Source organism: Dreissena polymorpha, chromosome 6, assembly GCF_020536995.1.
Source record: "Dreissena polymorpha isolate Duluth1 chromosome 6, UMN_Dpol_1.0, whole genome shotgun sequence".
Classification (NCBI taxonomy): Eukaryota; Metazoa; Mollusca; class Bivalvia; order Myida; family Dreissenidae; genus Dreissena; species Dreissena polymorpha.
In genome coordinates this window covers 65032908-65054985 of record NC_068360.1, presented here as the reverse complement: position 1 = coordinate 65054985, position 22078 = coordinate 65032908, and the positions used below count along the sequence as shown (strand labels likewise).

The 22078-nt window shown below is 39.1% G+C and overlaps 1 protein-coding gene across 1 annotated transcript; it reads right to left on the bottom strand.

Moving 5' to 3' along the window:
- Nucleotides 1-4629: 4629 nt before the first annotated feature.
- Nucleotides 4630-5453, bottom strand: LOC127835753 (uncharacterized). The gene is made up of 2 exons (XM_052362191.1): nt 5386-5453; nt 4630-5161 (listed from the first exon to the last, which is right to left on the bottom strand). Exons 1-2 carry the CDS (start codon nt 5451-5453, stop codon nt 4630-4632), a joined length of 600 nt encoding a protein of 199 aa, XP_052218151.1.
- Nucleotides 5454-22078: the final 16625 nt, after the last annotated feature.

Sequence of the window (22078 nt, the reverse complement as noted above, 5' to 3'; positions counted from 1 at the left end):
TGAACTTTGAAAACAAAAATAATTGTATTACACCGTTTATTTGTGTTAATTTGTGTGATGTTTATGACTTATAAAGTGATTAATTTCATTATAAGTTAGAAGGTACGGTGAGTGATGTTTTAAATTATTTTCAGTTTCATAAAACTGTATTTAAATTTTAGTATTTTGATGAATGCATTTTTCTTGTTTTGTTTATATATTGTTCCGTAAATATCAACATTATTATTTTGCATTTAAAATAAGTGATCGGATTTTTTTTAGAAGTTTAAAAGTCTGTTAACAGGTTTATTTTATCAAGTCGACCTTGCACTGGAACACTATCTGCAAATGCATGTTGTTTCAAGGTATTAACACATACTAACAAGTACTGATCAATCGATTTACTACTGTCATTGAAATAACAATTTTGTAGCGATACACATCGTTGTATAAACACACATCAATTTAAAACCCCGTGCTTCGCACTGTTTACAAACAAGGTGTTAAATTAGACAGTTGTCAACACAGACTTTGAACTCTTAAAGAGTACGTGCGTGATTGAGTAAAAAAAAACTATATAGAAAAAATAGCGGGTAAACGGAAAGAGCCGTTGCTAAGAATATTTAATATTTAATCCTTGCGTTTAATTTATATGATTTAAACGTGTATTTAAACCGTCTTAAAACTTATACGGGATTATGTAAAAGTTTCAGACTTAAGTCTGTAAATTTTACTGTATTTCGTTAAATACGCGTTATCGGTAATAGCGTGAAATAATCGACAAATAGTTTTCGCGCGTTTATGAGATTTAGGCATTGACCAAAATTGCGCTGTATTATTTGTAAATGAATGTTGTGTTTCTTGTTTGGGTTGTGTAAATGTATTGTGCTGTATAGAGTTTATTGATTGTTTGGATAGTGTGTAATTTTGATTTAGTTGTTAAGCAGGTAAACTGTGTTGAGTTTGTATTGTAGTGTGACACTAACAAATATAGAATTGTAGTTGTAGTGTTTAAAGTAGTATTTTTTTATTATATAAACTTTATTACTTGACAGTATGGCGCACTTTTTGTCAGAGAGCGAGTTACGTAAAATAGAGAGTGAGAAAGGGAAGGAGAGTGTTAAGGTTCATGGGGGGGATAAAATTCATTAAAACTTCGCTTTGGTTTTTCTTCATTCAATGTGGTACAATATGGTCAAACTATATATCATTTTAAAGCTTAAGACGGATAGAATAACATGAACACATTTTTGACATTCAATATTTGTGTGCTTTATTCATATTTTGGTTTAAAACCATTTCATTTTTACACTAATTTACAAAATCTCAATCTAAAGTTAGGAAGGATATGCACTACCTTAAGTTGAATAAATACAAAGCTATATAAATATACAAGGTCAAGTTAGCAACATTTCACAGAAAATTATTGTCATACCACAACAAATGAGTTTTTATTCAACTGCCTTTTTTGGATAAATTTCCTAAACAAAGTTCTAAAAATAACTAAAACGTAACTACTTTTTAAAAATCCAGGTATGGTGGATAATAAGAGTCACAATTCTATTTCAAATGATTAACAATTTTGTTATTTACCTCTCAACCAAATTGCAAATTTTAAACCATCTCAAATTGAAATAGATTGCAGACGACATATAAAATTGTAAAGGAATATAAAGAAATTGGCAAACCGATTGATTTTATATTTCGATTCCTACTACCCATTTTGAAAGCGTGGCCATCGCTGTGCTCCGTAGAAAAACGTGCAAAACAAATCGGTCGAAACCACGTGCAGTGGTGAGAAAACCGGGTATGTGTATACACATACCTGAGAAAACACATATCTTATTTTGACAGTTGGGTGACAACTAGTAAAACAACTATTAACATTAATCAGCAAAGATCGCACTAAATAACAGAAATGACCACGTAGTGATATCATCACTTACCCTATTTCAAATATTTTCCAGCTGAAAATTGTCCCCCACACGTCTTTTTTAATTTATTTGTATTGTTTTTGTGGAGCCGAAGTGCATCTCACAGAATATCCATCCAACTGCCGTTGTTTTCACTTTCGTTATTACAAACTCCGTTTAATGCTAGGTTCACACCAACGGCGCTTTGATGGCGCTTTAAAGCGGCGTGCAAAGCGGCACCAAAACGTAACAATGCTTTAATATAGCGTCAGTGTCGTAATAGATCGTGTGATAAAGCGGGACATTCGGCAAGCACGCCAATTTTTTTTAAACTGTTTAAATATTTTGGGTGCTCTGTCACGAATTGATTAAAGCGCCGAGAGCGTGGTGAGCATCCGTGGAATAGGTAGAGAACCAACAGAAGTCATCTTTCAGTCAGACTCTGGGTCAGAGTCCCAGCTTACAGAGCCATCCTCTCATAGACTCTCCACAGAGAGTGTTGACTTGAAGAGAAGTCTGATGGAGTTTATGTCTGACAAGAAAGTTGGTCCCTCCACCTTTGCCAGAGAAATAGATGAGAGTCTGGCCCAGCTTCCTGGGGACATCAAACGGGCCACACAGATCAAGCTTATGGAAGTGCTACACGAAGGACAGATGCAGGCTGAAGAGCGCCATGAGATGTTTCAGCAGATGCCCACCTTCCCACAGCAGCAGCAACAGGTCGCCCTAATCCAGCCAATTCAGCCACAACGTCAGTCGTTCCTATCAAGCTCCACCAGTTGGCAGTGTCCCTCAAGAATGGTGTCAAAGATTCACCAGTGGCAGCCTTCACCATCACTGTGGTCGACACAGCATATGCCAGGTCAACAGCCAATCAGTGTCTGGGGCTCCCAAGACTATCATTACATGAGCAGCCAGTACCCTGCCCTGTTCCCACAACCATCATCACAAACTTCAAATAGCTATACCAACATCCTGGACCTGAACACGGCGGCAACTAGAGCCATGACACACCTAGCAAGGTCATCACCTTCACTAACAGCTAACCGCTCCCAAGGTTATATTGCTGCTGCTACTGAAAAGACCACATACTCCCCAAACGTGAGTGACTTTGTGAGCACAGCCATGACCACTGCAGGGATCACCACGAGGCCATCATCTACTGTGACCCATCTGGGAACTCCTCAACATTGATCTGTAGATGATATTGATATTTGATTACCTAAGAAAAGCATGATACTGTAATTGACCCCAGATTGTGCATCAATTTATATTGTGTGGATAGATGACTTCGCCATGGACATCTAATGATTTGTAAACAGTAATAATATTTGTGTGCTTGTTGTTTGTTTCAGTTTGTTGCTTTTTGTACATATTGATAATATGTTTCTTAATAATTTAAATAATAAAAGAGAATATGTTACATTTAAAATAGTGCCTTTAACTTTGTTCAGTTTATTGCTTTTTGAGCATATTGATAATTTCTTAATAATCAAACAAATACAAGAGAATATGTTACATTTAGAAGAATGCCTTTAACTTTGTTTAGTTTGTGGCTTTTTGTACATATTTATAATATGTTTCTTATTAATAAAAATATAAAAGAGAATATGTTACATTAAAAAGAATGCCTTTTACTTCGGTCAGTTTATTAATTTTGAACATATCGATAATATGTTTATTAATAATACAAATAATAAAAGAGAATATGTTACATTTAAACAAATGCTTTTAACTTGATTCAGTTTGTTGCTTTTTGTGCATATAGATAATATGTTTAACAATAAAGTAATACAAGTGAATATGTTACATTTGGAAGAATACCTTTTACTTTCAAATAGAATTTTTTTTTAAAGACAGATATTAATTAAAAATTAGTTAAACAATACAACATACACACAATCATTTATGGCACATATCTAAATTTTAAATTCTATAACATGTTCTTTGAATTTTCAATTTACAGTTACAATATTATCTGATATTTTTCATGGGGCAAACAATAAAGTCTTTATTTAAACTACTGACAAACATATGAATTACATATAATAACAACAATTACATGGATAATAAAAGCATCTTACAAAGTACACATATTTCAAAGTCAATTTTACAAATAAATGTTCATACTATTCATAACACATTAGTATTCATCTTCAGCCTCTGACCCATTCATCTCTTCAACTGCAGCAGGAAGTACAACAACAGCGATTCTTTGCTGCCAATCAACAGCACCCACTGGAGAGACAACGTTGTCTCTGAGATGATCTCGCTGATGTCTGGCATCCACAGTGGCGAGGTTCCCCCTCGCAGGTGGCTGTGGAACATCATCCAAGTGAGGTCCATGTCTCCAGGCCCCAGGTACGAAGTTGTACTCTTCATCCTCGTAGTCCACCTCATATGCTGCCATCACCACCCTATGCCTCAACAGGTTGTGCAGCACCACAGCAGTCTCCACCAAATTTCTGACGTTCGCTACCTTCTGTTCCATTGTTCCCAGCAGGTACCTAAACCTGTTGGCCAGTATGCCAAAGGCATTCTCCACCACTCTTCTACCACTTGAGATCCTGTAGTTGCAGATTCTCTGCTCATCTGTTATCCCTCGTCTACTGTATGGTTTCATCATGTAGCTCTTCAGGGCAAAAGCATCATCAACCAGGATCAAGTATGGGATATCTGGCTCAGTTTCTCCAGGGAAAGGGCATGATGGGGGTAGCCCTATGGACCCATCCTCCAGTCATTCAAAGAGCTCAGAGTTCGTGAATATCTGGGAGTCAGACATGTGTCCCTTACCTCCCAGCTCAATCCAGATGATCTTGTATTCTGCATCTACAAGGGCCAGCATTGGTATGGAGAAGAACCCCTTGTAGTTGGGGTAGATCTTGCCTGTGTTTGCTGTTTTTTTTATGGCTATGTGCTTTTCATCCAAGGCACCAACTGCATGGGGGAAATTCCACCTCTGTTCAAACTGCTGGACAAGGTGTCTCCAGGCTTCAGGGATGGTAGGTGGGTTGAAAACTTCATCTTTATATGCCTGTACAATTGCCGTGCACACTTCTTGAATCAGCTCTGATATTGTGGAGATACCACATCTGAATCCATATGCCATTGACATGAAGTTGTCCCCAGTGGCCAGATGTCTCAAGGTGATTGCCAGCTTGAGACCAGCCGACAGAGGGTGCCTGTAATTAGTCTGCTGCTTCTGGATGACTGGTGCCACTCTTTCCAGGATTTCATCAAACACATCAGGGTTTAATCTGATGAAGTTTCTGAAGGCACCAGGGTCTTTTAATCTGAGTTGTATGTCCAGGAGGCTAGCGTAATGGCCATATTGCTGTCTTCTTTCTTCAGTTAGCCATGGCCTGGTCCAGCAGCTTCTGATAAATGGCCTTCTACCTCTGCTGGTATGTCAACCTCCCCTTGTCTTTGCTGTTCTTTCTCCCTCTCCTATATCTCAAGGGATAGAATATAGTTACACAACAAAGAGACAAACGTCATGTCTTCTTCGGATAGATCATGCTCTGGTGCATCTGGAACCTCTGGATCTTGTTGTTCTGCCATCGTGTTCTGGAGTCAAAGATGCAATGATTTTGTGTATCTGCTGCATCTTTATATAGGCTCTGAATCAAAAGCGGGATAAAAATCGGCAATCTCGACATTTTCCAATACGTAACAGAGCGTAAAAATGCACAACAAAGCTTGATTGTCGTATCAGAGCCTGATTTAAGGCATCATAATCGCATCAAAGAGTAATGAAGCGTAATAAAGCTCATCAAAGCGTGATTTCAAGCGTAACAAAGCCTGATCAAAGCGGGATCAAAGCGTGAGGAATCGTAACATGTCGGGAAATATTGTGTCCTCAAAGCGTGAACCAATTCGTATGAGAGCGTATCCGAGCTTATCAGAGCGTAATAGATCGAGATATTTTTGGAAAAGTGAACAAAAATGACGGCGCTTTGCTAGCCGATTCAAAGCGCGGCATTCGCCGTTGGTGTGAACTAGGCATAAAAGAATTATTTCTACTTTTAGATTGTTTAAGCGATGTATTATTATATATGATCATTATAATAGTATAACGTGATGAATTGAACGGAGTTACGTATCGATCTTTCTGTCAGTCTGTAAGCGAACTATTTTATGCGCAATAATATAGTACATGTGATTCGACAACGATTGTAAACATTGGTGAAATGCTTCTTACATAGTTATTCTTTTGAGTGTGTATGAGGTCTGATCGTGCAGTTTGCAAACATTAACGGAAAGATTACAATCCAATGCATTTGACATCGTCAACCGTTTGGAATGTCAATTAGGCGATGAGTGAGTTTTTAGCATGTTTCTTTCTATTTTATTAATATAAAAATGGCTGCCCCCATGGTGATGAAATGACATGTGTTCGAGTTTTGATATTTCTAGATATGTAAACTTTTTTTACTATTTAAGCGTAACTTACCCTCGTCAGTGTCGATATTAATCACTAGTTATATAATTTTCCGCCGAAATACGTGGAATAAACATGATTCAGATTTTTGAAAATAATGTATATTTTATTGTTAAAATCGCTTTGTATTTTGATTGATTTTGTGGATGTTATGATACGTTGATGTACAAAATTAGTAGCTGTTTGAAGGAAAAACATCCTTTAAAGCATATATGTATATATTTTCAACGTGGCACTCTTCCTTTAGTCAATTTTGAGTTCAATGCTAGGGGTCCCACATTTTTTCAAAATGACGCCTCTACATGAACCTGAAGAGAACAGTTAAGTCCAAGACTGCGGATGTTGATAATGAAATGAGAGATATACGAGAGCAACGTGCGCGTTTAGTTGAAGAGAGAAAAAAGAAAAAGCCGCAAACAACTGATAAGCGTACCATCGCAGAAATACAGAAGGAAAAGAAGGAAGTGTAGGAGGAGATACGACGAATACAGGACAGTATAAGCTGCGATGCCAAGATTGTTCTCCCAGAACATGAAAGTACCAAAATAGACGAAGAACCTGGAAATGCCCTAGATGAGAATATGGAATGGCTTGAGAAGAAATATGAAGAAACAATGGATGAGTTGCGCATTACTACACCAATCCAGCGAATAAAAGATATGAAAACAGAGACAGGTTCCACACATAAAGATGATGCTGAACTAGAAGATATGAGAAAGCGGGTTGAAAAGTTGAAAGTAAGCGAAAGCAGAATGACGGAGGAAATTGAACAGACTCGTGCAAGACGAAAGCAAGAACAGGATGACTCGCTGCGAATAAGACAAGAAGAGATGAGGAAATTAAGAGAACAAGAACAGCAGTTGATGCAGAATATTCAGCAGCATGAAGAAACACTGAGCTCGCTCAATGAAGCAAAACCTAAAACAGATGTAGAACGATTGAAAGATGTGCATCAACCAATGAACAATGAAAATAAAGAAATCTTCAAAGGAAAATAAATAAAACTAACACTACTTAGATTATTAGAAGAATCGTTTGAAGAGTGGAAATTGGAAGTTGAGGTTATGATGGCATCAAGACTGTATTTCCCAGATGCACTTTTACATGCAGTGCGCAACTCGATAAGCAACTCCTCAAGAAACATGCGGTGTGTGTTATCGACAGTGAGAACAAAAGCCTCGACTAAGGAAATCCTCGAGAAGCTAGAGAACATTTATGGCGATAGAAGACCGGGAGAATCTCACTTAGCAGAGTTCTACAGAGCTAAGCAAGGACCAGATGAAAACGTTGCAGATTTGGGAGTACGGATTGAAAATATCATTCAGATGGCTGTCAAGAAAGGACAGATAGATGCCCACCAGACGGATACAATGCTGTGTAAACGGTTCTGGAAATACTTATACAACGAGGAACTGAAGCTAAGTACTCGGTTATATTATGAATCTTTTAAAAGCATCGAAGAGTTGCGAAAACACGTTCGCATAGAAGAGAGTGCAATGAATATAGACACCGAGAGTATGATATCACAAGCGACAAAGGAGTCAATAGCAAATTTGAATAAAATATCAACAGTTGACGAACAGCTGCACATTTTGAGAGATCTGGTGAGACGTATGGATCGACTTGAACACGATTTAGTTGAGAGTAGAAGTCAGCACGGAAATGGTAACACGCCAGCCGGCGATGATAGAACAAATAGAAGCGATAACTGGAGAGATTATTGGAGACGATCAGGAAATCAAGGACATGATAATTACCGGCGATATGATGAAAGTGCGCCAAGAGTGCAATGGAACAGAAACAATAGAGGAAACAGAGGTTACAACACTAACTACACAAACCATGGTGACAAAAGTGAGAGAAAGAGGCCTCAGCAACAACATGGCCGTGACATTCCACCGTTAAACAGAGATGTTAACCAGAATGAAAACGGATATGTACACACAAGTAGGAACGAGTCCAAACAGCTTCCTTTAAACCAGTAGACGTCTCTGTTACTGGGCGAAAGAGAGACAGTTTCAGTAGTGAATGCCCACCAAATGATTTGTTGAAACATATTGTTGGTGATAATAATGTCGGAGACATATATGTACAAGGCCAACTTGTGGCAGCAGTAATTGACACAGGGTCAATGGTAACTACCATGTCGGAATCGTGTTTCGAACAATTACACAGGAAACCAACCCTTTTGCCCCTTACACATTTAACACTAAGAATAATTTCGTCGAATGGTCAAGCTATACTATATAAAGGTTATGTTGAAGCTACAATTTCAATACCTTTCATGACAAATAAAGATCTCAAAGTACCAATTTTGATCGTTTCTGATTCGAAAGTCAATAAAACCGAACCAGTTATTGTTGGTACACATGTTATTCGATTATGTCAAACTGGGTCTAGTACTGAATCTGTACCATATGAATGGGCTACTGCTTTCAAGTCAATAGCTCATGATTGTGTGGGTACAGTTAAAACAACACAAACAGTAAAATTGCAACCAAATAAGGTTAAGTTAGTTACTGGTATCTTAAGAAGGGTTAGGGCAGTTGACGCTGCGGTGACTGGAATCTGTAGTGATGGTCATTGCTCATCACGCGTAAACGTTTGTCCAAGGGTTGTGACCTTGAACAAACCAGGCAGTTTTGCAAGAATCCCTGTTAAACTGTTTAACATGTCTTCTAAACCAGTCACGGTACTAGCACGAGCTAAGATATGTCAATTAAAAGAAGTAAAAGTTTTAAGAAATGCAATATCAAATTGTAATGAGACCCAAACTGCAACTAAACCCGATGTGGACACTAAGCAAACAATTGATGTTGACCTAGAGGGTAATATTCTTAGTGAAGATCAAAAGCACACAGTCCGATCTTTCCTGAATAAATGGCATTTTATTTTTTCAAAAGGTCCTACTGATCTTGGAAACACTGATCTTAAAGAACATGCAATTCATTTGACTGACAATATTCCATTCAAGGAACCTAATCGTCCTATTGCCCCAGCTTTACTCAATGAGGTTCGAGAGCATTTAAAGGAAATGATTGATTGCGGTGCCATAAGGGAATCAAATAGCCCATATTCGTCCAATGTTGTTATTGTTCGAAAAAAAGATGTTTCTATCAGGTGTTGCATAGATTACCGAAAGCTCAATCAGAAAACTGTAAAGGATGCTTATGCTATTCCAAAAATTGAAAACACCCTTCATTTTTTGTCTGGGTCTAGATACTTTTCGAAATGGGATTTACGTGCAGGCCACTGGCAGGTGTCCATGAAGGAGGAGGACAAGGCAAAAACGGCTTTTTCTGTGGGTCCATTCGGTTTTTATGAGACCAACCGTATGCCGTTTGGGTTGATAAACGCCCCCGCAACATTTCAACGTTTGATGGAGAGGTGCATGGGCGAGTTGAATTTGCGCGATTGTCTTATTTACCTTGATGATGTGGTGGTTTTCAGTGATGATTTCCAGTCCCATATTTCGAAGTTAGATGCCATTTTTAATCGCCTTCAACAACACAATTTAAAGCTCAAATGCTCAAAATGTGAGTTTTTCAAGTAATAAATTACGTATCTTGGTCATGTTGTTTCAGAGCAAGGAATTGAGACCGATCCCGACAAGATTGCAGCTATCAAATCATGGCTTAAACCTCAAGCAACTAAGGAGGTTAGACAATGTTTAGGATTCACAGGCTACTACAGAAGGTTCAAAAAGGGGTATGCCAAAATTGCCCGACCCCTTAATGATTTGTTGATTGGTCATGCAACAAAGAAAACAAAATCAAAATTGAGTAAAAACAAAGTTTTATTCAAATGGGAGCAGTCGCAGCAGAACGCTTTTGATAAATTGGTCGAAGCGCTTACTCATCCTCCCATTCTGGCCTATGCAAATTACCAACTTCCATTTATTGTTCATACAGACGCCTCTGGTTCGGGTCCGGCGCGGTACTTGTATCAAAGGAAAGGTGGTACCAATCGTGTTATTGCCTACGCCAGCCGTAGTTTGAAGCCGTCAGAGAGACATTACCCAGCTCATAAATTGGAATTTTTATCTCTCAAATGGGCGGTTACCGAGAAATTCAGTGACTATCTGTATGGTTGTCAATTTCAGGTCTTTACGGATAACAACCCGTTGACCTACTTGCAAACAACAGCGAAGCTAGACGCAACCGGTCATCGTTGGTTAGCAGCCCTTAGTAGCTACGATTTTACTATTAAGTACCGTAGTGGCATGAGTAATGCTGATGCTGATGGTTTGTCTAGACGGCCGGATGTCAACATTTCTTCCGAGCAAAACACCATTGAAACTCCTGTCATAAAAGCGGCTTCTTTAGCAGCATCTGTCAGTAAAGATCAGGCTCCTTTAATTTTCAGTGTTGCTGCTCCAACTGATTCAGCACACGAGAGTACTGTTGGTGATGTTCCATTAGACGTCATAGAGACGGAGTCTCTTACTTCTCGAGATTGGAGGAAGTCCCAGGCTAATGATCCTGTTATTGGACAGGTTGCTACTCATTTACGAAACGGAACACGACCGTCCCTTAGCGGGTCAATTCCGATCATAATGCTCTATCTAAATACCTCAGGTGTTACGATACGCTTTTTCTTCGTGATGGTGTAGTTTACCGCCGTGGCAAGCGAAATGACCAAACGTTCTATCAATTGGTATTGCCCACTTATCTACGTAATGATATTTTCAGGTGTTTACATGACGACCTGGGTCATCAAGGCCGGAACCGAACAACTTCACTTTTCAAGCAAAGATTTTTTTGGCCAGGTATTGACAGCTGGATAAGAGATAAGGTTGAACTATGCGATCGATGTATCCGCAGAAAAACCCTACCGTCCAACGCTAAACTAGTCAATATTAACTCGACTACACCGATGGAATTGATATGTGTAGATTTTTTGTCCTTGGAAACATCAAAGGGTGGATACGAAAACAGTTTGGTAATCACTGATCATTTTTCTCGTTACGCACATGCCTTTCAAACTAAAAATCAACTAGCTAGAACTATAGCTAAAATTCTATTCGAAATTTTCATTCTGCACTACGGTTTCCCCACACGTAAACATTCCGATCAGGGGCCAAATTTTGAGTCCGAACTGATTAGAGATCTGTGTTATCTAGCTGGCATTGCCAAAAGTCACACTACCCCTTACCATCCCATGGGAAATGGACAGGTAGAACGATTTAATTCGACATAGCTGAAAATGTTAGGAACATTATCCGATTGTGATAAAAGTGATTGGAAATCGCACATTGCACCGTTAGTGCATGCGTACAATGTCACAATTCACAAAACCACCGGATATGCCCCATTCTACCTGACATCCCAAACTAGCCATAGACGCACTATTAGGGTTGTCCTCGGAGACCGACGAGAACGTGTCAAAACACGAATATGTCCGGAACCTCAAGGAACGATTATCCTGTGCATACAAAAAGGCTGAAGAATTTGCGAAAAATGCAAATTCCGGTGACAAGTTGCGTTACGATGCTCGTGCTAAGGCCACTTCATTAAGCGTCGGTGCTTTGGTGCTGGTCCGCAATGTATCTTTGCGTGGCACACACAAATTAGCCGACAAGTGGTAGGAAAATCCGTACATTGTAGTCGGACAACCAAACGCCGACATCCCTGTGTTTGAGGTAAAGAATGATTGCCCCCACGCTAGGAAAACAAGAATCCTGCATCGCAATTTAGTACTTCCCTTACCATACAAAAACAAATCACAGAAAAAATCACCAAAATATTTTATCCCGGGCCTTCGTAAAAATAACGAGCCGCCCAAGCATATAAATGAGCGACCAACTCGAGATCGTTAACCCCCGAAGTGGCAGCTCTCTGGAAAATACATGTTGTAAATAGTATTGTACAATATGCGATTAACATAAAATTGCATTCAAACACAAAATCGATATTTGCAAACGCATATAAAGATGTATTCGTTTTGTAACCTATAATTGTTTAACACTAAGAGTATGTGTATACTGTATATAGGTACACAAATATTACCCATTTTATTAATCTTGCTTATGCGTGAGACTAATATGAAATGTTTTTTTTTAAAGATATTTAAATTGTAAACATCATTTTATGTATGCACGATGTTTTCACATGGAGTTTATTTCCATATGAATCTGCGAGAAAGTGATACAGCGAGTAATTTTGCTGTGGGACGTCGACTGTCAAAACTTGTATATTTTATTTATGTAATTCAGTAGTTATGAATTTTTCAGTAATAATATGTATTATTACTAGCTTAGATAGATTCTAAGTAGTTGCGTTGAATTAGTAACGATTATTTATGCATATTGTCAATATTGTGTGTGTCATGTGATGTTGTTGTTATTGTGGTTGTGTTCTGTATATTTTTTGCTCATATAATCGTATTTCGAATCGCGTCAACAAAAATTTCGCAATGCATTAAATACTCATCAGCGGGAGTATGTCGTATGTCCTATAAATGTGTTTTAAATGTATTGTTATTTCAAAATAAATATCGGGGACGACATTTGAGAAACAGCGGGAGTATGTCGTAGGGTACAAATTATTCACATAACATGCATACTATTTAGTTATTTCAATCTTAGGTTTTTAATATTAATTTGAATATATTTCTCTTGTCAAGGGGAAGCAACCTAACCGTTTAACCTTGTACATGATTTACTAACATTAGCGTTATCTAACCCTTGCTCGTGATGCACGTGCACATAACTTTCAATGGTCATAGATGGTCGTATTTCTATTTGTTGGAGGAAAATTATAGATTTTCTCAGGTATACTATCCCTTTTCTTTAGTAACTATTAAATAACATATTATTATGATATGTATGTATTATTTGGTATTGTTCGCAGTCCTTATAAATAATGCGTTTATTGTAGTTTGACTCGCCGTACCTACTCTTTGTGTATGTGTATTGTTCTATCGTTATGTTAAAATATGCATTCTTGTTCATTTGTTTATCTTATTTAATATTTGTTTTAGAACAATCCTTTACGTTAACATCGATTAATACGGTCAACTGCAATAAAATCATTAACATTGCTTCTGTGTTGGTCGAAATAAAACCTCGCAGAGAACGAACTCCGAAATTTACACTATGCTCCCGGCGACCACGACAATCACGTTTCGAGCCACCGTGGAGGAAACGGGATGAACGTGAGGCAACAAAGGGGAACGGGATAGCCAAACGCGACACAACGGGGTTGCCGTGGTTGCCGTGCACAAATTTTAAACTGTCAAAAAAATTGCCACGGCAGCCACGGCGGAAATGACAAACGTGGTAGAACTTTTTAAACGCAACAAAACTTGACAGTACGTAGCAGGTCGTTACAGAACCCGAATAGAGTCCGTACTCTGACGGGAATCCTATTCATTCCCCGGCATGTTAAGTTTCTATCAAGTTTACGTGTTTATTCCGACCCGTTACGGTGGGTTGCGTTGTGCAGGCAGATGCGTTACGGCCAGTTGAGTTGTTGTACGGTCTGACGCGATTCGCGCGGTCTGAAGATAAGTATACATGTATAAAAACCGTGCTATTCAGGAAACTTTCATTTCAGTCTAAACACTTGATCAGTATAATGCCACCAAGAACCCACAGGGACCTTTTCCGCCTTCTTCGTCTTTTCCCGGACTTTTGTGCTTCTTTCATCTTTTTACAATGCACAGATTTTATTAACGCTGCAAATAAGCAGGCAAACACAAAATCATACTATTCGTTCACATCTGTGTCACTGGAATTATGTTGTTTTATTAAATACTGTTGATTGAGAGTTTTCTTTTATTCGGAGCACAATCGTGCCCAAAACCTTTCGGATGTTCACGTTTGATCCGCACGATACCTTGACAGAACGTGACAAACGAATGACAAACGTGTGCAACGTATCAGACCTGCATGGCAAACGCAAACAACGTGCGAGAACTTAACAGAACGAATCGTACTTTGAGCAACATTTATACATTCGTGGCAGACCGTGGATGAAAACTTTGCGCATCGTCGAAGGGCCGCGTTTTCGCTTCGACGGCACGTCACGGATGCCTTGATAAACCGTGAGGAAACTTAGCACAACCTAGCAAACATCGGATTAAAGGTAAAAAATTGCAACGGCCACATTGCACGATACGTTTCGGACAAACGGGACTGCTTGGATGCCGGGAACATAATGTTAATGCATGCATTATTAATTAGTGGAGTTTATATAAATGAACATTACGTCATTGTTTTTGTTGTGGGTTGGCAAGAGAAACATATATTACATGCACATAAAACTTGATTTCCCCGCTGTATATTATTTTATAACTGAAGGCTGTGTTTTATATTTAACATTTATCATACTGCATACTGTGCACTATTTTTTGTTCATATACATATTACCGTTTCATTGGCTTACCTAACATAACAAACTCATTATATTGACACTTAATTTTTTTATCATACCATAAAAAAAATCTTCACAATGGCGACCTATATAAAAGACCGAGTCAGTCCGATTGAGTTAGTTAAATTTTCTCAATCGGCATACCTCGCTGATTATCATTTATAAAGATAAAGGCAGCTTTGTTTCCGTCCTTTTTTCTAATTTATCGAGAGGTTCGGGACAGGAACCAGACACGAAACTGCCAGGTGGCACTTCAAACGCTGTGACGCTGGGAAAACCCCAAAATGGAGTTATTTTTAGATTTGATCGAGAATGTAACCCGCCTCCAATTTTCGCTGAATGGGTCAAGTCCCCCACGGGTACTACTTCCCCGTAACCCCCTTTTTTTCGTACCCAAAATTGTTCGTATCAATTTTTTTCGTACCCAATTATTAGACGTACCCAGTTTTTGTTCGTACCTTTTTTTTGGTCGTACCCAAATTTTTGTTCGTACCCTATTTTTTTGTCGTACCAAAAAAAAATTTGGCAAAATGTGTTTCGTACCCAAAATTTTCGTACATAATTTTTTTTCGTACCCAAATTTTCGTACCCACATACTCAATTGTGGTGATGTATATAAACATAAGTTGATGCTTTGATATACATGCTCTTAAAAAGCATCGTCACACCAGTATTGTCAGTACTTTGATTAAATTAATGTTTTGGATTTTTCTGAAATAAACGTTCACACATGAATATTTTTAACTTTATATAAACCTTATACATACAATATCGTAGCGCTTCTTGAAAACAAGAAAAGGTTAGCGACACTTGTCCGTTTGCTATTCATAACACATTCGGACTTTTTTTAAATATTGGACAGTATCGTGGTTAGATTTTTTTAACAAAACGCAATGAGATATAACTGTGTAAATACAAGCATATACAAGTGTTCAGAAAGGAAATAAAAAGTGATATGTACTATGTATTGATTTATAACCTGTATAAGCATGCATGTACACATTTTAAACGTTGATATGTAATGCAATGTATTAAATAACATTTCATGTTGTCGATGAAAGAAAAATAAATGAAGAAAAAAAAATGTGTTGTTTAGAAATGTTAATTTTAAAACTTTATTTCACAATCAGGATATACAGCAAATACTTTGTAAGAGTATTAAATTGTTTTTGTATTCAAATAGCAAAACACTCAGGATATACGGCGAATATTTTTGAATAGTCTTTAATTCTTTTGGTCTTAAAATAGCACAACAATATATGGTGATTGTATTGCGATTTAAACTTTTTTGGAAGGTTTCGGATTACTGTTATATACTACCGTCCTTATGCTACCTCTCCCTCTCCATCTCTCTCTCTACCCCCCACCCTCTCTCTCTCTCTCTCTCTCTCTCTCTCTCTCTCTCTCTCTCTCTCTCTCTCTCTCTCTCTCTCTCTCTCCTCTCTCTCTCGTAATCTCTCACTCCTCTCTCTCTCATCTCTCTCTCTCTCTCTCTCTCTCTCTCACTCTCTCTCTCTCTCCCCTCTCTCTCTCTCGCCCTTTCCCCCCTCTCTCCATCCCTATCAGTGAGCCTCCCTCCCTCCGTCCCTCCGTCCCTCCGTCCCTCCCTCCCTATTCGCTTAGGTTCAGATGAAAATTGTGTAGTTGTCACAACCTATAATATCAAATTACTGACAGTACTGGTGTGACGATGCTTTTGAGAGGATGGATATAAAAGCATCAAGTTAAGTTTATCTACATCACCACAATCACCACAATTGTGTATGTTGGTACGAAAAAAATTTGGTGCACAAATTTTGCGAAAATAATTCGGGTACGAAAACAAATTTGGGTACGAAAAAAAATTTGGGAACAAAAAAAATTGGGACCGAAAAAAATGTGGGTACGAAAAAAAATTTGAGGATGAAAAAAAATTGGGTACGAAAAAAAAATTGGGTACGAAAAAAAATTGGGTACGAAAAATGTTAGGTACCTGTGGGGAACTTGACCCACAATCGCACATTTTCGGCCCTTTTCGTCAAACATCAGATAAGTTCCTCGAAGGCAAACGTATGGATACACATTTCGGAAGCGGTAATGCGGTCCTACCTACGCGCGTCAAAATGTAAGCGAAATATGTACACAAGTCTGTCAGGAATGTTTGAATTAACGAAGAAAATCGTGTATTGATTTAAGTTTTGTGAAGAAATGTGCAGAAAATATATTAAACAAGAGCTGTATTTGTGAAACACAATGCCCCCTGCTGCGCAGCTTTGAAGCCATATATTTTACCTTTGACCTTGAAGGATGACCTTGACCTTTCACCACTAAAAATGTGCAGCTCCATGAGATACGCATGCATGCCGAATATGGAGTTGCTATCTTCAATATTGCAAAATTTGACCTTTGACCTTGACCTTGAAGGATGACCTTGACCTTTCACCAATCAATATTGCAATATGTAATAGTTATGATATTATCAATTAAATCTTCTTGCATATGTTTTATTAACTCCAGATACTTGCTAACAATCCATTTTTTATCACAATTCAGTAATTCCAATCCAAAAATACGCTCCATGTTTGTTTACTATGACGCTCTCAGCCAGCTGTGTAGGAATACGACCTACATTTTCAATTGCACAATATTATTTGTTTTTCCTATTGTTCTCCAAAATTAATGGCTTTCACTTGTATTATTAATCTAAGGATGCATTTGCGTATTGCATTATGGTAAAGTTATGTTCCAGTTGCAAATCCTTTGGAACTATTTTGTTACGCGTAGAAAGCCTATGCATCGTATAGTTTCATGATTCCATTGTATTTTTAAAATGTTTAACAGACTTTAAATTCAGAACATTTCTGCCTGATATTAGGTATTTATGTAATGTGTTTTAAAACAAATTGCTTTTTATAATGTAACAAATCATATTATTGACTTACATTGTTGATTTAGGATTCCGAAATGCTGTTTAGGAAAATGGCTCTTTGTAAACTTGTTTTATTGGTTAAGGAATTCCTTCGTGCACGTTGATTGGTTGAGACGCCTAAGTTTCGGAATCTTAAAGCATCTTCACAATAAATACCGCGCAGCATCACGGATTCTTCACCTCGGTCAATGACTCAAAATCCATGTCATTTAAAGTCGGAAACCTACCAGCTTAAGCTAAAGCCATCATAATGGTAGGGAATAGCTCTGTAAACTCTTAAGTATTCTTTTAAGTTATTTACAATATTAATCAAGTAACAGTGATGCTGCGCACCTTCATCATACTTATAGTTATTTATTCGTAAACCAAACTTCTTAAGTCGCGTTCTACGATTTGAATAGATTTGTTAAACCTTTACTCGGTCGTTTGTTCTATCCTGAATACTTAGAAGTGTATTAGTATTACAATTGGTGTCAGAAGGGTGTCAGAAGCGCGGTTTATTTTTAAATAATTTTCCGAGTGATACGAACCCAGCCTAACGTTAGAAAAAAGAACACATTCATATTAAAGCAGTTTAAATTTATTCAATCACACAAATCAGTAAACCGTGGTCACAAGCAACTATTACTACGTGCAACTACAACTACTACATTATCTACACCACATAAAAGTTGGCATCCCCAGACCCTGATATCTCATTTAATCTTCGTTCAAATAATGGCACTTCAGACAACAAAAAAACAGAAAATCAGCACCATGAGAATGACGAAAATGATGCTGAAAACCAATGCACTTCAGTTGATCGCCACATGCCCGATGACGATCATTTTGTCAATGTGACAGTCGATACAGAACACTATTTCTCTTCAAACAATAACAGTTCACACACACATCGTGAAACACAACTTAGTAGACCACGATTCGAACATTGAGGTAACGTTGCACACCCTGCAATTCCAGTAGTTCATCCTTCATTGATAAGGCCAGATAATTATGAGGGCTCCGGTGACTTTGAAGCATACATGTCACACTTTGAGGACTGGGCAGAGCTCTCCGGATGGGATGATAAATCCAAATGTCTCTTCTTGGCCAGCTGCCTACGTGGCTCTGCAAGGTCATTCTACATCAGCTTGCCCCAATCTGAAAAAAGGGATTATTTTCTGCTCTGTAGAAGACTTGCTTCGCGCTTCAGTAACAGCAAGCATCAAAACCTTTGGCTTTTGAAGTTCGAAAGCCGGCGCAGGCAAAGGGGTGAATCAATTGCAGCTCTAGCGGATGACCTACGCCAGTTGGCCCAGAGAGCCTACCAAAACCTGGACATACATTCCCAAGAGCGCCTTGCACTCAACCAACTTTATAAACAGGTTTCACCCGATATGCAGTGTCGGTGCATTAATAATGGCTGTCGCACAATCACAGGTGCTGTTAATGTTATTGAGCGCTACGAGGCAGTTCTTGGTACGCATTCCACATGTGTAAGTGCACTCAGTGAAGAGAGCTCTACAAACTCTGACACTGATATGCGCAAGTGTCTTCAGCGTATCGAGTCACGTCTGGACAGGTTAGAAAAGGTCTGTCACAGAGGCCCCCAATTCAAAACTCTCGCCACAGAAAGCCCCAATAACCTGATTGCTTTGGATGCAAAGCCAATGATCACTACTGGCGCGATTGCCCGAACAACACTGAGAGAAACAGTTTAACAAACACCAACAACATGCTACACCACAATCAACAACCGCATTATCGCATGTTTGAGCAGAAACAAAATGTTCTTGATGGCTCTTCATCGCGCCGCCAGATGAACGACAATACGTCGGAAAACTAGTTTCAACCGACTCTGAGGGTCAAGAGTCGGTGCAGATTATTGACAGACCCACACCTTGTTATGATAACGTTGTTCCAATACATTCTGCACGAGCCGGTGCGGATACACACACTTATGACAATGGTTTCTATGTTACTGGCACGGTTACTTCTAAGCCTGTTAGATTTCTTGTTGATTGCGGCGCGACAACTTCTTTGATTTCCACTCAGACATTTGCAAATATCCAACAATATTGCAATTCTATGACCCCAGTTACTCAATCTTTTCACACGGTCAGTGGGCAACAAATGAACATCCTTGGCAAGTCGACCTTGTGGTTCAGCTTGGTAAGGAGTGCTACGATGTTACTTTTGTGGTTGGTGACATTGATTAAGATGGAATCCTAGGTCAGGATCACAAAATGTGGACCACATCAATTACAGAAAGTCCTGTTTGGTGATGCGGTCCGATATTGTACCACTGCAAACTGTGGGCGGCTCCAGTCAAATATGTCGTGTAGAGGTTCGTGACACGGTCAAGATACCTGCATATTCTAGAATGTGGGTTCCAGTCAAAATTCCCCTTGCTGAATATATGGCACCACTTGGTTTTGTAGAACCAGATCCTGATGTTATGGCTGAAAAGGAAGTTTTTCCCATGAGCGGTATTGTTGAAACACACTCAGAGAATGTTCTAGTTAATGTTGTTAACTATGGTTCAGAACCTGTCACAATCTTCAAACGAATGCATCTTGACACCTGCAAACCTTTCTTTGAAAGCACGAAACAACATCGTGTTGCACGTGTGACTCAACAAGTTGAATGTAACACTTTGCCACAGCACCTTACTGATCTGTATGATCGAAGTTCAGTCCATCTAAATGATCAGGAAAATCTGATCTTCAAAACTTGCTTTGCAAGTACAGTCCTGTCTTTTCCAAATCTTCGGAAGACATTGGGCGAACCTCACCAGTCAAACATGTCATCAACACTAGTAAAGCTGCACGCACCAATTCGGCAACCGCCAAGGCGTTTACCACTTGGTAACCGTGCAATTGAAAAGGAAGAAGTTACCAAAAAGCTTGAACGTGGCATCATAGAGCCGTCAAGCAGTGCATGGGCTTCTCCAGTTGTTTTAGTGACCAGGAAAGATAGCACCCCGCGGTTCTGTATAGACTATCGGCGCCTAAATGACGTCACAATCAAAGATGCATAACCCGCTACCAAGGGTTGACGATTGCATCGATTCACTTTCTGGCGCCAAATATTTCAGCTCGCTCGATCTTAATAGCGGCTACTGGCAGGTCGGTATGAGTGATGCTGACTAAGAAAAGACCGCTTTTGCAACAACTATTAAGCTGTACCAATTTACAGTAATGAGTTTTGGACTGGCAAATGTTCCATCTACATTCGAAAGGCTGATGGAGAACGTTCTAAGGGGTCTACATTGGGAGGAGTGTCTCCTATATATGGATGACGTTGTTGTTCCATGTGCCACTGTGTCCGAAGGTTTAGCCCGCCTTGAACATATCTTCGAAAGGCTTCTTGATGCTAACCTTAAATGTAAGCCCTCAAAATGCAGCTTGTTTCAAAAGAAAATAAAATTTCTTGGCCACATTGTCTCAGAGGATGGTATCTCTACGGATCCAGCAAAGATTGAGGCAGTGCTGAGATTGCCAACGCCGAGAGATGCAAAGGAAGTTAAGAGCTTTCTGGGACTTTGCTCATATTATAGGTACTTTGTCAAGGACTTTGCGCTTAAAGCGAAACCTGTGCACAAGGTTTCGGATGAGAGCTTCAAATTTGAGTGGTCACAAGTATGCGACGAGTCATTCCAATCTCTAAAGACTTCTCTAACTTCCTCACCAATTCTAGGTTATCCGGTTCCTGGTTCCAAGTTTGTCCTCGAAACTGACGCCAGTGACATAGCAACTGGTGCTGTCCTCTCACAAATTCAAAACGGGACCGAAACTGTGATTGCATTTTACAGTAAGGCACTCAACTCCCATGAAAAAGCATACTGTGTTACACGGAAGGAGTTGCTTGCAGTAATAAATGCATTGAAAGCACTTTACTCCTTTTTGGACGGACAGCCAGTCCTTGTCCGGACAGATAATGCGGTGGTAAACTGGATGAAAAACCTGAAGAACCCTACTGGGCAAGTTGCACGCTGGCTACAGGAGCTTGGTATGTATAACCTTGAGGTTACGCACCGTAGTGGGTCAAAGCACAGGAATGCTGATGTCCTTTCAGGCAATCCGTGCTGCAATTGTGCTAGGCAACAACGCCTCAGTGATGAAGTGTCCGAGCAACAAGCTGCTTCACCTGAAAATTGTCTCCCTGAGGTAGACAAGCATGACAATGAGCGCTTAAGGGCCGTTACACGATCCAAAGCAAATGAAAAATCCCAATGCGAACCTTCAATGGCTACTGTTAGTAACTGGTCACCCACAGAAATCAAAACCGAGCAGCTGAGAGATCCTTGCATTGCAAACCTCATTCAAGCTCTTGAAGGTTCTGAGATAAGGTCACAATGGCAGGCCGTCAGCGACAAAGCATCTGCTGTCAAAATCCTTTGGCGCATGTGGGACCGATTGAACGTTAGTAGAGGTTTCCTTGTACGTACATGGCATGAGGATGAGCTTCACAAATGGGATCA

What these genes read in the sequence shown, in the direction of transcription:
- LOC127835753 (XM_052362191.1), bottom strand. Translation starts at nt 5,453, where the DNA reads ATGGCAGAACAACAAGATCCAGAGGTTCCAGATGCACCAGAGCATGAT. An exon ending in CTATCCGAAGAAGACATGAC is followed by an intron (nt 5,162 to 5,385) that starts GTTTGTCTCTTT and finishes TGGTGCCTTCAG; the next exon opens with AAACTTCATCAGATTAAACC.